This window comes from Ptychodera flava, chromosome 4, assembly GCF_041260155.1.
Source record: "Ptychodera flava strain L36383 chromosome 4, AS_Pfla_20210202, whole genome shotgun sequence".
NCBI lineage: Eukaryota > Metazoa > Hemichordata > Enteropneusta > Ptychoderidae > Ptychodera > Ptychodera flava.
In genome coordinates, this window is record NC_091931.1 from 31,746,324 (window position 1) to 31,761,678 (window position 15,355).

A 15,355-nucleotide genomic window follows, 5' to 3' on the forward strand; every position below is an offset into this window, starting at 1 on the left:
ATAAAATCGGTGAATAAAATTAGTTGAGACATGCCCAAGTTATGGCTAAGGACACGAAATTGGATCATATCAAGAAACAAATTGACATACATATGTATGTCATAGGTTAATGTCCTTGTACCAACTTTGAATACAATCGGTTAAGATATGCCTTAGAGTATTATGGCCCTCGACATGAAAAAATCGTAACAAAATGGCCGCAAGGCAGCCATATTGAATTGTATCACATAACAAATTGACATGCATATGTATGACATTAGTCAATCTCCTTGTACCAACTTTGAATAAAATCCGTTGAAACATGTCTGAGTTATTGCTCTGTACATGAAAATATCGTAATAAAATGGCTGCCTAGCGGCCATATTGGATCGTATCACATAACAAATCGATGTACATATGTAAGACATAGGTCAATGTCCTTGTACCAACTTTGAATAAAATCGGTTGAGATATGCCTGAGTTATGCCTCTGCATATGAAAAAAATTGTAACAAAATGGCCACACAGCAGCCATATTGGATCGTATCACAAAACAAATTGACATGCATATCTATGACATTGGTCAATGTCCTTGTACCAACTTTGAATAAAATCGGTTAAAACATGTTTGAGTTATGGCATTGTATATGAAAATATCGTAATAAAATGGCCGCCTGGCGGCCATATTGGATCGTATCACAAAACAAATCGACATGCATATCTATGACATTGGTCAATGTCCTTGTACCAACGTTTGATAAAATCGGTTGAAACATGTCTGAGTTATGGCTCTGTACATGAAAAAATCGTAATAAAATGGCCGCCTGGCGGCCATATTGGATCGTATCACAAAACAAATGACGTGCGTATCTATGACATTGGTCAATGTCCTTGTACCAACTTTGAATAAAATCGGTTGAAACATGTCTGAGTTATGGCTCTGTACATGAAAAAATCGTAATAAAATGGCCGCCTGGCGGCCATATTGGATCGTATCGCAAAACAAATCAACGTGCATCTGTATGACATATGAAGTAATCCTTGTACCAAGTTTGAATGAAATCGCTTCAGGCATCTCTGAGATATCTGCGTGAACGGACGGACGGACGCACGGACGCACACACGCACGGACGCACACACGCACGGACATGACCAAACCTATAAGTCCCCCCGGACGGTGTCCGTGGGGACTAACAAACATTTCAGATCAGAATTTAAATGGACAGGTGGTTGTGTATAGTGCAGAGAGTATGCATAATGCACAACACTGTTTTAATAGAATAACCTTGGCATATAATTATTCTGAATATGTGCAGAAAAATCAAAACAAGTCATTGTAAATGACATAGTCCCTGCTGGGTTATTAAATAAATTTGGAAACCATTGACGGAAATCATGTAGAAGTGAAATTGGTCGAAGCATATCCAATAAATGGTACAGAAAATATTGATTTTGTAATGATGTGAATGTGCAATGTTGATGTACCAAGTACGAATGGAATTAGTACAGCTAACTCTCTGTAAAAGTTGGGTAATAGATGTGGTTATATGTTATGACAGTAGGTATGAAAGAGTCAGAAGAAAGTGGCCACTTGGCAGCCATATTAGATTCTTTCTCAAAGAAATTTGACATGCATCTGTAAAGTCATGTATTGTCATATTATACCAATGCCAAAAGAAATTAGTCCAGGCATGAGTGAGTAATGACTTTGGACACTGAAAACTCAGAACAAAATGGCTACCTAGTGACCATATTGGATTATATTGCTGAAAATTTAAGACATGCATATTTATGTCATGGTGTGTTGTCCTCGTGGCAAATTTGAAAGAATACACTGTCATTACATGTCTGTGTAATGGGCTGAGATATTTAAGAACCAGAACAAAATGGCCACCTGGTGGCCATATTTGATTATACATGAATTAATTCTTTGAACGTATGTAAGTCACTGTGTATTGTCCTTGTGCCAACTTTGAAAGCAAGCAGTCAAGGTATGTCTTAGAAATGGCTTCAGACATGAAAAAATGGTGACAACATGGCCGCCTGGCAGCCATATTGGATCATATTGAAAAACAAATTAACCTGCATATGTATGCCATTGTGCATTATTAGATAAAAATCGACACAGGCTTGTCTGAGATATCTGTGAAACCATCTCCCATAAATTCAATGAGTTTCCTTTGTCAATACATGTTTTAACTAGCCATGACCCCTAATTATTGACAAGGGGTTTAGAGAGCAACTTTTGTTTGTTTCTTATATCTGCTAGCACTTTACAGAGCAGTCAGATGGAAGACAACAATACATGCCGTAATGAAGATTACCTGACTTCTGCTACTTTCACGTGCAGCCTGTAGTTGACATTACAAAAAATAATCACCATTAAATGACATGCCGGGAAATTACCATGGGAACTATGGCTTCTAACCCAATGCATTTGAGTGTTGAACTTGTTAACATGCAAGCAGACTCCATTTGAACTTTGAAATGCTTTCAATGTATCCATAATGCTTGGCCATTCTGTCGGAAATTTTTGAAATTTGAGCAATTTAATACCTTGTTTGTGCTAAATTGAATTGGGATAATTTAGCCTTGAGTCTGCTTACAATGTTGATCATATCAGCGATGATGTTGCATTTGGACAAACTTGTACAAGCCTGTGGCTGATTTCACTCATACCCAGTCTCATGGTAATAGAATTTGTCACTGAATATACAAACCTCTCCATGAAACTTGGATACAAGAGAATCTCAATATTTGAAGGATGTAAGTACAGTTTTGTCCATTATGATAACTAATATTTGCACACAGCGTATGATGTAGTAATGCCTAGCTACACGACAAATCATGGTATAGAGGGGTTAGCATTTAACAGGGTATTTTTCTCTGCCACTTTTTAAACTTAAATTTTAGAAACAAAGAAAGTGTGGCATGTCATCACATTATGGAACTGTGATCTTGATCAGTAAACAGAGAATGAAAGTGAGGTGTTCGAACCCTGTCTGAAACTAACCCCTCATTTATGTTTGCTTAACAAGCTTGGCGGAGCAAAAAAAGAGTAGGCATCAATCCATGCTGTAATATAGAGAACAGGATACAGAGCAGAATTTTTCCAGCTGAAAGGTGAAAGGTGAAAGGTCAAATGGAAACAGACGCAAAGTAAGGATATATACCATTATCCCCAAGTGTAAGGTAGCACAGTATGTGTTGTGCATAACCTGTACAAAGTCAAGGCATGCAGTGTACGGAACACAGCAGCTGAAAGACAACAATGACACAATGCTGGCGTTTGCTGTACTCTATGTGACATGCAAGAGCTGCACTGTCAAATATCACCCACATATATCTTTGAATAATTTTGCTGCTGCAAGCATACCTTCATTTTTCAATTTTTGTGTGTGCATTTGCCACTTTCTGCAGGTCTGTAACAATCAGCCAGTCTTGTTGCAAAGGAAATTTGAGTACAGAGCTTTACAAGTGCTTCGCATAGACAACCAAGAATCAGCAGCAAGCTCTTTTCAACTGTTCACACCACACACTTACCTTGTAATAGAGTTCAATCAATAGACTTTCTACAGTGCTGCCTGGCTCTCCTGTTATCTCAGTGTCCCACTTGGCACCTCTGGTGAACAGTAAAAGAAGAGAAAAAAAGACAAACAATTAGATCTGCAGCACAGTTCTCTGCATTCTCTTTTATCATATTCTCATGGCAACGCAGACTGGAAGTTAGTTGGTTCAATCAGGGGAGAGAAAACTGTATTAACTCTTCTCATACCAAGTTCATATTTCACCATCAGGTCAAGTCGGCTGAAGCCAGAGGCATGTTGCATTATAACCAAGACATCAGCATTTGAAGATCCTTGAAAACACGGATACTGTAAACACAATTTTTGCTGACTTAACCCACTAAAACACATCACGCCACCACATAGGTGAGTATACGTTTATATTTTGGCTCAATACTACTTTCTACTGACTTGAAAGGCCTGACAGAATAAAGGTTTATTACCACCCTGTGGATTTAATGGGTTGATCCAAAATAGGCAAAGGATAAAAATTCCTCTAAAATATCTATTAAGGCTGCGTTTGCCATTCTTTGCCTGCATGTTGTACTCTATATACATAAGTCGCTCATGTCAAGTCATTCTTTTTCTTCTCTACTTCAAACTATCATTTGCCCGTATTAAGTTTTCTAATAACTGAAAATAATTAATAGTATTATAAAAGAGTGGATATACAAGCTATATCTTATTTGCTAACAGACGTCAAGGACATTAATTCAGTGACTTACTTTGTGCAGAACAAGTAGTGGACAATATCAGCCTGGTCTGTCAGCGAAGTGGTGTCTCTGAGTTGTTCAACCAATTCTGAGGCCTCCACTCCCTTGTACATGTCCAGGACACTCTTGTCATCACTCCAGCTGGGCCGGTCCTGCCGGTCCATCTCCGGCGATGGTGCCGCTGTCGATATTCGACGTCTGAGTCTTGGAGACTGTGTGGGTGACCAGGATCCTGGTGTCGGTATCTTAATATCTGTTATGTGTGTTGAGCGGATTTTAGTTTATTGATAATGTAAACGACTAAATGCTCATGACACAAATTTGTCCCGTTCTCACGACACAAATTTGTCACTGAGACCACTGGAGAACATGATGTTTCACACACACTGATTTGGAAATACTTGAGAGTAATGTTTATGAGGATGTCAATCATTTGTAGTTGAATGACAATCTCTTTTGGGTAGGGTAGATGGCGGTATGATTTGTGGATAAAATCAAAACGAAGATGGTTCTATGTATGCTAAGAGGTTCAATGTGATTTCGATTGGAACTCCAAACACAATTTAAAGTGCCTTGGTATACATGATCCATAATGTTGTATACGTATTTAATTTGCTTTAGCACTATTAACCTACAAGTTTATAACCCAACAACAAAAATCAAAATCAATATGCAAATTTATGCACATACATTATTATAAACAATTTGTAAGCAAGAGTTTGTAACTATTTCAGGTATATACTATTTTGACAACTTTCTCAGGGTCAAACACCTCCTAAAAATCGTGTATTGCAGTTACAAAGATTCGGATTCCCAACATAACACTGTTTGGAAATTCTGTTGTTCATTAATGCAGCGGACTAACATTTAATACACATAACTTTGATAATATATCAAACCTGCCTGATGTACACATACTAAAACTATGTTATAGAGCTTTGTCAATACCAGTAAATTTTGTGACATCATTGTTTACAATTATTTTGTGATAGTAGTGCACTTTTTAAGATTTTGTGACAGTGCATTTTTATTATTAAGAATCTGTGATGATGAGTTCCCTAACCAATACAGATGTTACAATGTACAGGACCTGGTACAAAAGCATAGCAGCCCAACTAAAATCAACAAAAGATCTTCCCATTTGATATTTGCCTGCCATGCGAACTCTGCACATGTCTTTGCTGGCAATTTTGGCTGTCTAGTGTCTGTAGTCTGCCAGTGTATGGATTAGCCAACGTAGCCAAACCTCAAAAATACATACCGGTAGTTATCCACCATGTGATAATGTCAAAGTGTCAGTCCCAGCACAACTGAGACAAACCAAGAAGTATGTATGGTTTACATAACATTTCCCCGGATATCATTTTTCCAGATATGCATTATTTGCATATTCTTTTGTCGTGAAAAGTATCCTTTTTGTATGGTCATTAACATATGAATGGACTTCTCAAATAAAGCCAGAGGGGTGGTGCACCCCTCAAAACCAGCATGCAGAGAATCCTGCATCAAAGGCTTGTCCTGTAATCAAGTTTGAATGTGGTATTTAAACATGACTGATACTCCAAGCCACAGTGAAACTTGTACATGTATATCACTGATTGTATATCAGACGTAAACATTATTCACAAAATCCTCTCATTCTGACCAAACTAGATCGCCATCTGGAATTGGCAATGGACTACATTTTTTAGCTACATACGCCCTTTAAGTGGGATTTGTGATCATGTCAATGGATGATAAAGTGTGAATTTTATTCGTGAAATATTCAGCATAGTATGGGATCATTGGATCTGTCTTTTTGTTTTGTTTCGCAGGAGTAAGGTCTACAGTTGTACCTTCTTATTAAGCTCATGTGGTCTTTTTGAGCTTGTACAATGTTGATTTCTTAAGGTATGCACACTTGCTTGGTCTGAATTTTCTCATAAAAAATGTAACAAAAATTTCATCATGCAGTTCCACACTTCAAGTGTTGTCATCATCAGTTGTGTGCTCCTCTGACACTGAAATGTATACACAGCAAATACCTATCACACATGGATGTGACATTGACTTTGAAATGCACTATTTTCAAATTTTACTTTTAAATTCAGAGTCCAAAAATTCAATGGTATTGCAAAAGCTACATACAATTTAACAAACAATGATGTATGGGCCATTGGCCAATGGTGGACTCAAGCACACTGCATGTGACATAATACTCTTGCCTTGCCTTGGCCCTTGATGTCACACAGAGAGTGATTTTGTTTGGTAGTGTATTGTATTAAATGTATAAAATAATTCAACATAAAATCACTTAGTGCAAACCTCTGGCGAAAAGACCCTCATAATAAAGGGCAAACCTATTTTCTTTGATTTGAGCAAACCTTGGTGCAAAGGAAATTCTTCCTGTGCTTGAGGCCATCTGTGATCTAAGGCCCACACTACTTCATTGAATACTTTGTATAACACTATGTAAACTACGCCTATGTATCTTATGGCTGCTAGTATCTTACCATTAAGTGCTTGTAGAATCTAAATATGTTAAGATTAAATGTCTGTGACACTTAAAAGCTAAACAATTACAAAAGAGCCATCTGATCAGATGTACTGATAACAATAGTCAATTTACATTGATTTCAGAGATATTGAAAACTCCAGTTGTGAAGTGGTGAATAAAGTACTAGAAGTATATGATACTTTCAGTTTCAACTACCATATTTGGAATAATGCGTGGGTCACAGGTCAAAAACAGAGAAATGAGTCTAACATCATAACCAATACATGGTCAAACCCAATAATTTTTTACCCCATTGTTGACCTTTGACCTCAATAGATTGACAGAATCATGATCAGGGCAAATGGGGTCACAAGTACAGGAAACCCTTCAAATTAATACACCCTTCAGAAGAGGTAAAGTGTTTGTAATGGAGTTTAGGGATATAAAATTTTGTTCTGAAGGGCGACATGTCCTGGGAAGTGAGGTGAATGAAAGGGCACTGTACTTGTTGCATGACCCTTGTTGACCCCTGACCTGCAATTGTATCCAATATGGCAGCTGAGGAAGATACTTTGCAGTGCAGAGGAAGAATCTTGTTGAAGGATAGTTTTGCAGTGGAAACAAAATGCAATCAGAATGACAGACCCAGAGGAAATATAGATACAGTTTCATTTCAGGCCAACAGGGTAAAGCATAGATCTTGGCTTTTCTGTCACAGCCCTCTGTTTGGCACAAGACTTTCTCAACATATACGTTACTTTGCTCATGTCACACACGTCAGTCTAGTTACAAAGCCATATGCAATATTGGAAGTTGAATAAGAATACGGAAGCAGAGAGAAGACAAAAAAAAAGTAGCTGATTACTCCACAGAACTACTGATCCCGATCTATAACACACACAGAGAGAAGGTAGGGGTTGTTAGGTTACTCTGTCTAAAATGACAATGGTTTGACAGAAATTTAAACGGATCAGACATACAGGATGACATGGTGATATGAACAATGAATTGTAAATTTAATTGAAGAAGTAACTTGGGTGCACAGTGCATAGAAAGATGTGGAATGATGAATGAGTGAAACATACTGTAAAACAACAATTACACCTATGAAAAGCTAGGAGCTGAATTACTTCTGTGTATCTCTCTGACTGTTATCAAACTACATGTAGTTCTATCTCCTACAGCCTTGGTGGATCAACAAATCTTCACAGCTCAGGGTGGGGATGGTTAAAATCAAATGAATTTCTCTGCATGGCTACTGACAATGGCATCATGGTGTTGTTTTTCATATGAAGAATTTGAGCAGTCACCTCTAAAACCTGATATTATTATTCTATTTTTGGTCATCTGTGGTTGTATTTAATTTTAACGAGCCTTCAAAATCGTAGTAGTGTCAGTTTGGCACTAGAAAATGACAAAGTTTGCATCTGTATATTATACTTGAGAGAAAAGGGAGACACAAGAGACATGGCACTTGTATCAAAACGTGTCAAGATCTAAATTGACAGTGAGTATAACAGACAAGGAATGCGGAGAAACAGAATAAATTGCAGAGAGGATTAAGAGGGTGACACAATGGTTTGTCCAGCCTACCTTCAGTTATCTTTATTTCAATTTATCCTCACTACTTTTTTGATATTTGTATTTAGGGATGCAGAGATTTATCAGAGATTTTTGACACTTCTATATTTGTCTCTACCCTGACATGTGATTTTAAAATACCTTCTAACAAACTAAACCTGTATTAAACTAAGAAAATGTGACGTCTCTTGAAATCTAGTGCGCCCTCGCTGTCAGCTAAACAACATCATTCTGTTTTTATGTACCTGTGGTCTCAGCCAGTTCTATATGCACTGATCTAGTACGCTGAATAATGCCGTGCACTGAGCTCTTGCGCCTCTCCCGCACGTGAGGCCTGGGACTCGTGTCGCTGACTGAGTCGCTCCTGTCTAGGGTCGGCAGGTTTGGCTTGGGACAGGTAGGGAAGAGGAGAGACTCCAGATACCTGGAGATCTCATCTCCACCTGCATCGGAAGTAGATACATTTCACAGATAAGCGAGAAATATGTTTCATGATGCTCCAAGAAGTCAACAAGAACCTAAATTACAGAGGCGTCTTTCCAGAGGAGGAAAAGAAAGTCAGTATAAAATCTAGGAACACAACCAAAGCAAAAAGTGATCCAAAAGTTACATGCTGTTAGGTGACTGTTATTTCATGGCGTTAAGAAAATCACGCTTTTAAAATGTTATTACTACTTCTAAGTGTTATTTTTAATAATAAGTCTATTGTTAAGATAGTGGATATTTACATTTATTTGACTCTTTGAGTTCTTTCATGTCTTTAAACGTGATGTTATACTGTGCGCAAATGGATTCTATAAACTACCGTGTGCCCCAACTATGCCCATTTTGTGAACGTTTCATTGAGGTCTAACATAGCCTAGAGATGGACGCTTTTACGAGAAAATGGACCGTGCTTTCCCAGTTTATTTGCAATTTTACGTCTTTGGTAAGAAATGAGACTATGCGACACCTTAAGGCTTTGGGTTGACGACTGTTTTCTTTTGACTGCTTGAACTCTATGACTGTGGAGGGCCCTTGCATTTTGAAGTAAATGCAGGGGAGGGATGTGATCACCCTTTGAAAATGATGTTATGATATGATATGACGTAGATTGGGGCAGGATTTGACATGACCTTTGATGACCTTTGGCACAGGGATGGAATGTAATAGAGGATGTGTATGGTTACTCACACTGAATGAGGTTTTCCACTGTGAATACTATTCACAGTACGGTGTGATTACAAGTGAAAAACATACACTGCTGTTACTTCAACTACAACTATACTGCGAAGGGTAATCCAATAGGAAATCAACTACCACACGCTTCAGGCAGCACAGTTGGTAAATAAAGTACAACACTACGCTACAACGTAATAAAGCCGCGAGGAAGGCTACACATGCCGATGGGCTTGGATAACTGTGTAACATTTAAACTGATCACAGCAAATTTGGAGAGCTTTGTGGATTCAGCGTTTTGCAGGGAGGTTCATTGCATGGAGATCGTGACATCATGAACGATGTGAACGTAAACAATTACCGGCGAAACACAAATAGCAAACAGTGAGACGCAAGAGTGATAACGTGAAATGTGACACACACTGAGAAATTATGAAATAAAACTTGCTAATTACGGCTCAGAGCTAGGAGTTAGAGTGATATTTAACACTAGCAAAAATAAAAATCCAAATATTTCAACACTGAGACTCATTCTTGTTGGTTAACTTCCGTGTACAGCCATCTATGAAAATAGTGGCTTTACAAATATTATCCCCTGCACGTTTGTATGTTTTCCTGGAATACACAATCACTTGATAATAAAATATTGTTCATATTGTTATGTTTATGTCAATCTGGCGTAAATGAATTGTAGAGATGGCAAGGTCTCTTACTTTATAAGGTCACTCCTTTAGACTGACAGATTCGTCGCTTGAGGGCGTCCTATATGCTCTCCCTCTAGCTTAGAGAGCGCCCTCAAGTGATGGATCTTTCAGTCTAGGTCATTCCTTGTTGGTCACTTTTTTCACGACAGCTAACAAAAACAGTAAGGATTAAAAGTGTCGTCCTCAGCTCTTGATGTTCATCAAATTTGTCTTGTGTGCAATTTATTGGTAAAAGAGACCAGTGCGATTATAAATGGTTATTAATGCCGGTACCACGGTATTTTGTGTGTCCTCTCAATGCGTGATGTTTCAGCTTTTGAGAAATGTGTCATATGACTTCAGTAATTGTGAAATGATTGGACAAGCAAACCCTTGTCTGGTTCTGCGGTAAATCTCGCACCAGAGCCAAGAAAAAGTCTCAGCGTAGTCTAGCAATGTTCTGCATTAACTTTCAGCTGCTGCGAAAAATGTTAGTGATTTGGCTGAACACTATGTTAACCTGGAACAACAAATGCCAGACTGAAATGGTAGACTCGTATCAATTGTCTTTTCACATTTCATCAAGCCAGTGAGACATGTCACTCACGCACACACACCATGTCTCAAGCAAAATCTTAACCCTTCCTCTCCCTACATTTGGTCTCACTTCCATTGTTTTCAATGGATTGGACTATTACACACTGTTTATGGGAGGTGGAAGGGTTAAAATAACATCCTATTATCTACAAAGCTTGGTTCCAGGTAGAAATGCCTTTGTTCACACACAAGATTAATTCAATTACAAAACACTATAAAGTATGAGGCATAACAAAGTTGATGTCTATAGATCCATGACATGGCTTCACACATTCAATATGATCATGATACGATCTATGAAAGAATCAACTCATACACCAACTCTAGTATATATTGATGCATATACACGCCAACATCAAACTTTGTACACGTATCTCTCAAAATATCATTTTTGACGTTTGTATATATTCAAAATAAAGGGCTTCGTTTGATTTCAGTGTAAGAAAGAGTAACAAAATGTTTTGTTGTTTCATTTAGAGATGTTGAAATCTGGAGTACAGATCACGGTGATCGACTTACTGGTTTGATTTCTCTAAAAAAGAACTCATTTTCAGTATTTATAAAGGATTTTCGTCCACTTTTCTCAAAATTTCTTTACTTTTCTAGAGAAAAAATCTAGAACTCACCCGGATCAAATTCCATGATCTAACAATCCTATATTGTAACAAAGTTTTCCAATAATATTTTTTTATATTCACAGGGATGCTCAGTGACAAAGACGTTCACCACAGCAAATCACTACAAGCATTAAAACACATCACAAACACATGGCCAAACCACAGGACAACGGAGCAGAAAACAAAGAAGGATAACACACGAACCATGCTCATCCCGATCCTCGGCAGATCCTTCTAAGAAAGTCAGACGACAGAAGCAAGAAGTACTGATGAAGTCCTGTAGCTTGCCCATTTTAACACGAACTCCATTGGTGTAGCCTGTCTGTAGTTTGCGTATTGTTGCCAAAACTGCTGCTTGCAAATTCATTTCCTTATCTGAGAATAGGAATACATGAATATATATCAGACTGGACATTTTTAATTCTTCTCTTCCCCGTTTGCCATGTTCATAATTACACAGAAATCTTGTGGAAGCACTACAGCAATCCCATTGGATTCCTATGAGACTTAACACAGGATTCTTATAGTATATCTGTCGTGAAAAGTCAATATATTTACATGGGGAAGGCCACGATGGTGTGAGAAAAATTTAGAAAAGTACACCACCATGACTCTTTCATTTTTCTTGCCTCTTTTTTTGGAGGGTTGGGGGTTGCTTCACTACAGTTTTGCATGGCAAAGATGGAGCTACACTTGGAGAAATGGGCAAAGTGGGGAAAGATGACATAAGAGATACACATACATGTACAATCTTTTTATCTGCTGTTGTCATACTGTACCAAGGTAGAATGTGCCACAGGGACAAATATTTAAAAACACTAAATTAAAAATGTTTAAAACGATGTTATGGTCTACCACTTGACTGAGGTCATTTTGAAGTATGCAGAGAAATCAATTTTCGACTACTGATTACTGATGCAAACGGCACATGTGATTAGAAGTCAAAACTTACCCAGCATACTATGCGTAATGGTCATTGTCAAGGTGGGTCGGCCAAGTTCATTCCAGTTGTACCGAAGATAAGCCAGGTCTGTCTTGAACATGTCCACTAGAAGATCATTGTCAAGGGCAAGGTAGAACTGGTGCTGATCCAGGAACTGGGGTGTAAATACAAAGACCTGGTCTCGGAGTACGTAGAGCTTTGAGGTGCTCAAGAGGCCAATGTCGTGGGATGGACGGCCTGATAGACCCATTCTCTTGTTCTTGCCTACGGGAATACATGAGATATATTTGTGTTCAGATCTGTTCATTGCAATAGACAATGACAGTGTACATTGCAAACAAGTTACATCCATTGCCTAGCTAGAAGACTACTGTATGGGGAACAACATATTCAATGGTTTTTTACCATCAGTGGACAGACTGTTTCATCATACCTACCCATTCTGCTTTCAATTTCTGAGTGTAATCAAATTTCTGGTAACAATAAGTTTAAAAAGGCCAGTAGCTGTGACTTTTGATAATTTTTGTCACAACTGTATTTCTGTTTTGAATGCCGATTACAAGTTTTTGTTCTACTCCCAAAAGCATGTTGAAAGACACACTATAGAGCATGCCAATACAGAGATTTTACATATGTAAAACAAAATGTTATTGTTAATATTTGATTTCTCGTTCAGACCATAATTCACTGCTTAACTATAACAATGCAGATCACACACATTCAGACTATGTCGACAAGCTGAATACTGTGTTTCTCAAGATGCTTTTGAGAGTAGAACAAGAAACTGTAGTTGACGTTAAAAACGAAAATGGTGAAAAAATTGTCAAACATTACAGCTACTGGCCTCTTCAAACCAAAGGCATGTGCTTCACAGCAACTGTACGTGAAGATGCCTTTGGTGCAGCACCAAGCCACAAACAATGTTTAATACGCATACAAAATAAAAGTTCACCATCTCTATGACTGGAGAGTCAATATTTCAGTGTGTGATGGGAAATTGTTACATACCGAGTTGAGAGTAGAGGTGACTAAGTACCCGTGCTGGGTGTACCTGAATAGGAGCAACTTGTGAGATAGTTTGAAGGTGTAAATCTTGCTTCAGCATTGCCTGCTGTACAATGCAATCCTCTGCCAGAATGGCCACTGTTGCCATGGAGGAAAAAATAAAACACAAAGTAAAATCAATGACTGAAATGAGATCAATGAGTCTGGCATGGACTGTAAGACTGCAATGTTTTTGTGTGGTGTAACTTTTGCGTTTTACTTCCTAGCCTGCTATTTGTGGTGGAAAATCTTCACCTTTGTTAAAACTATAGACGGTTGCCTCCTGGTAGTGAGTTCTGCGCTGGTACTACAGCACTAATATATGTGATCATCAGTGGTTTTGAGAAAACTGGCATCACGACCGCAGTCAAAGATTTATCATGTCACTGATATGGCTTTGACAGATGTGAATATTTAACAATGCTGCAGTGCACACCCATTTTTAAAAAGAAGCACAATTGCCATATCACTAATGTCTTATTTGACTCATGGGACACCAAAAAAAACCAACAACAAAATCTGGATAATAATGATACATTGATGGAGGGTACATCAACTGTTTATAAAGTGGTATGATGTCATGGATCCTATCTGATAACACGATCACTCAGTTCATATCATCTTTTTACTAGTATGCTGTATACAGTACACATATATTCCAGTAACAGTTTTACCAGTGTCGCTAAAAATTTTAACGTGCTCACCCCAGTTCCTTGCAACCAGGTTCACGATTACTATTGAAAAACAATGAGTCTGGACTAAAGCATTGTGGTGACAGGTTAAAGATTTCAGACTGCTTACTTTAATCCTTTCACCACCACAAAACTTTTACTGTTTGTAACATTACTTATTTAACACCTGCCATACGTGAACATATTACATATTTTTAAAATTTTGGCAGGTCATGAGATCTTCTATTGTTCAACAGTAGAGGAATTTTCTAGATTTTTACCTTGAACAACCAAATCTGGTTTGGGCTCAGTGCAGTACCGTCTGTTCAGTGGGTCCAGCTCTCCAACTTGAAGGAAACTCTCTTGTAACAAAGAGCTCACAATATACAGTGATGTGCCCCACATTTGTGGTATTTTACCGCCTGGTAGCCGTTCCTGACTGTGTGGGTCCCTGTACTCTGCGTCAACCTGGAAGTATCACAGCACAGAAGGAAAAGACATTTGTAAACTGTATCCTAACATTAATAGATACATGCTGTTAATGATTTATTTTCAAAAGCATTTTTATGCTTTAGATATTGTCACTGGGATTCACATGAACTACGTGTATTTCATTATCACAACGACAAAAGAGTCTATTCCTATTTACCATTTTCACTGGGATTAAATAAACAGGAAAAGACAGCAAAATTAAATCTAAGAGAATTGTTACTTTTATTACAATGTGTTAAAACACTGAAAGTCTCATTTTGTAGTTTCATTATGATATCTTGGAAACAGAGAGTTGACAAGTGGATCAAATATTTCTGCCAGAATGTGTGTTCACTCACACAAAATGTTTCTCTGCAATTAATACTTCTAAATCTATTTCTTGTACTTTCACAGGACCTACATATACATATGTACTGTATATGAATATGTTGTCCTTCTGGACGATAAGCCACTGAATATAACAAAGCTTGCCCAGTGCGTTTCAATGTAATCATATTGGGAACAGCAGAAATGTATCTAAATGTATCTGGAGTTCTTAAGGGCCAGTAGCTGCAACTTTTGATGATTATTGTTTTGTTTTGTATGTCAATTTCAAGTTCTTGTTCTACTACTCAAAGCATGTTAAAACACCTACTATTCAGCCTGTCAACACAGCGTCTAAACATTTAGAATGCACTGTTATTGTTTGAATTTGAATTTTGGTCCATACCAGAATACACTAGTCAACAATAACAATGCAGTCTACACATTAGGGCTGAGTTGACAAGCTGAATACTGTGTATCTCAACATACTTTGAGGAGTAGATCAAGAAACTGTAGTTGACATTAAAAACACA

General features: G+C 37.9%; 1 protein-coding gene across 9 annotated transcripts in view; it reads right to left on the reverse strand.

The window, feature by feature from the left end:
* The window catches only part of LOC139131495 (phosphorylase b kinase regulatory subunit alpha, liver isoform-like), a 51,645-nt gene that overhangs the window by 15,030 nt on the left and 21,260 nt on the right, over nucleotides 1-15,355 (reverse strand). For 3 of the 9 annotated variants that reach the window (XM_070697575.1, XM_070697574.1, XM_070697570.1), the window contains exons 10-18: nucleotides 14,309-14,495; nucleotides 13,321-13,455; nucleotides 12,322-12,576; nucleotides 11,574-11,744; nucleotides 9,488-9,514; nucleotides 8,560-8,757; nucleotides 4,270-4,510; nucleotides 3,522-3,600; nucleotides 2,303-2,329 (exon numbers count right to left, since the gene is read on the reverse strand). In XM_070697575.1, coding sequence (XP_070553676.1) covers nucleotides 2,303-2,329; nucleotides 3,522-3,600; nucleotides 4,270-4,510; nucleotides 8,560-8,757; nucleotides 9,488-9,514; nucleotides 11,574-11,744; nucleotides 12,322-12,576; nucleotides 13,321-13,455; nucleotides 14,309-14,495 — 1,320 coding nt within the window. The remainder of the gene's footprint in view (nucleotides 1-2,302; nucleotides 2,330-3,521; nucleotides 3,601-4,269; nucleotides 4,511-8,559; nucleotides 8,758-9,487; nucleotides 9,515-11,573; nucleotides 11,745-12,321; nucleotides 12,577-13,320; nucleotides 13,456-14,308; nucleotides 14,496-15,355) is intronic. The other 6 variants (XM_070697576.1, XM_070697571.1, XM_070697578.1 and 3 more) reach the window with 4 other exon arrangements.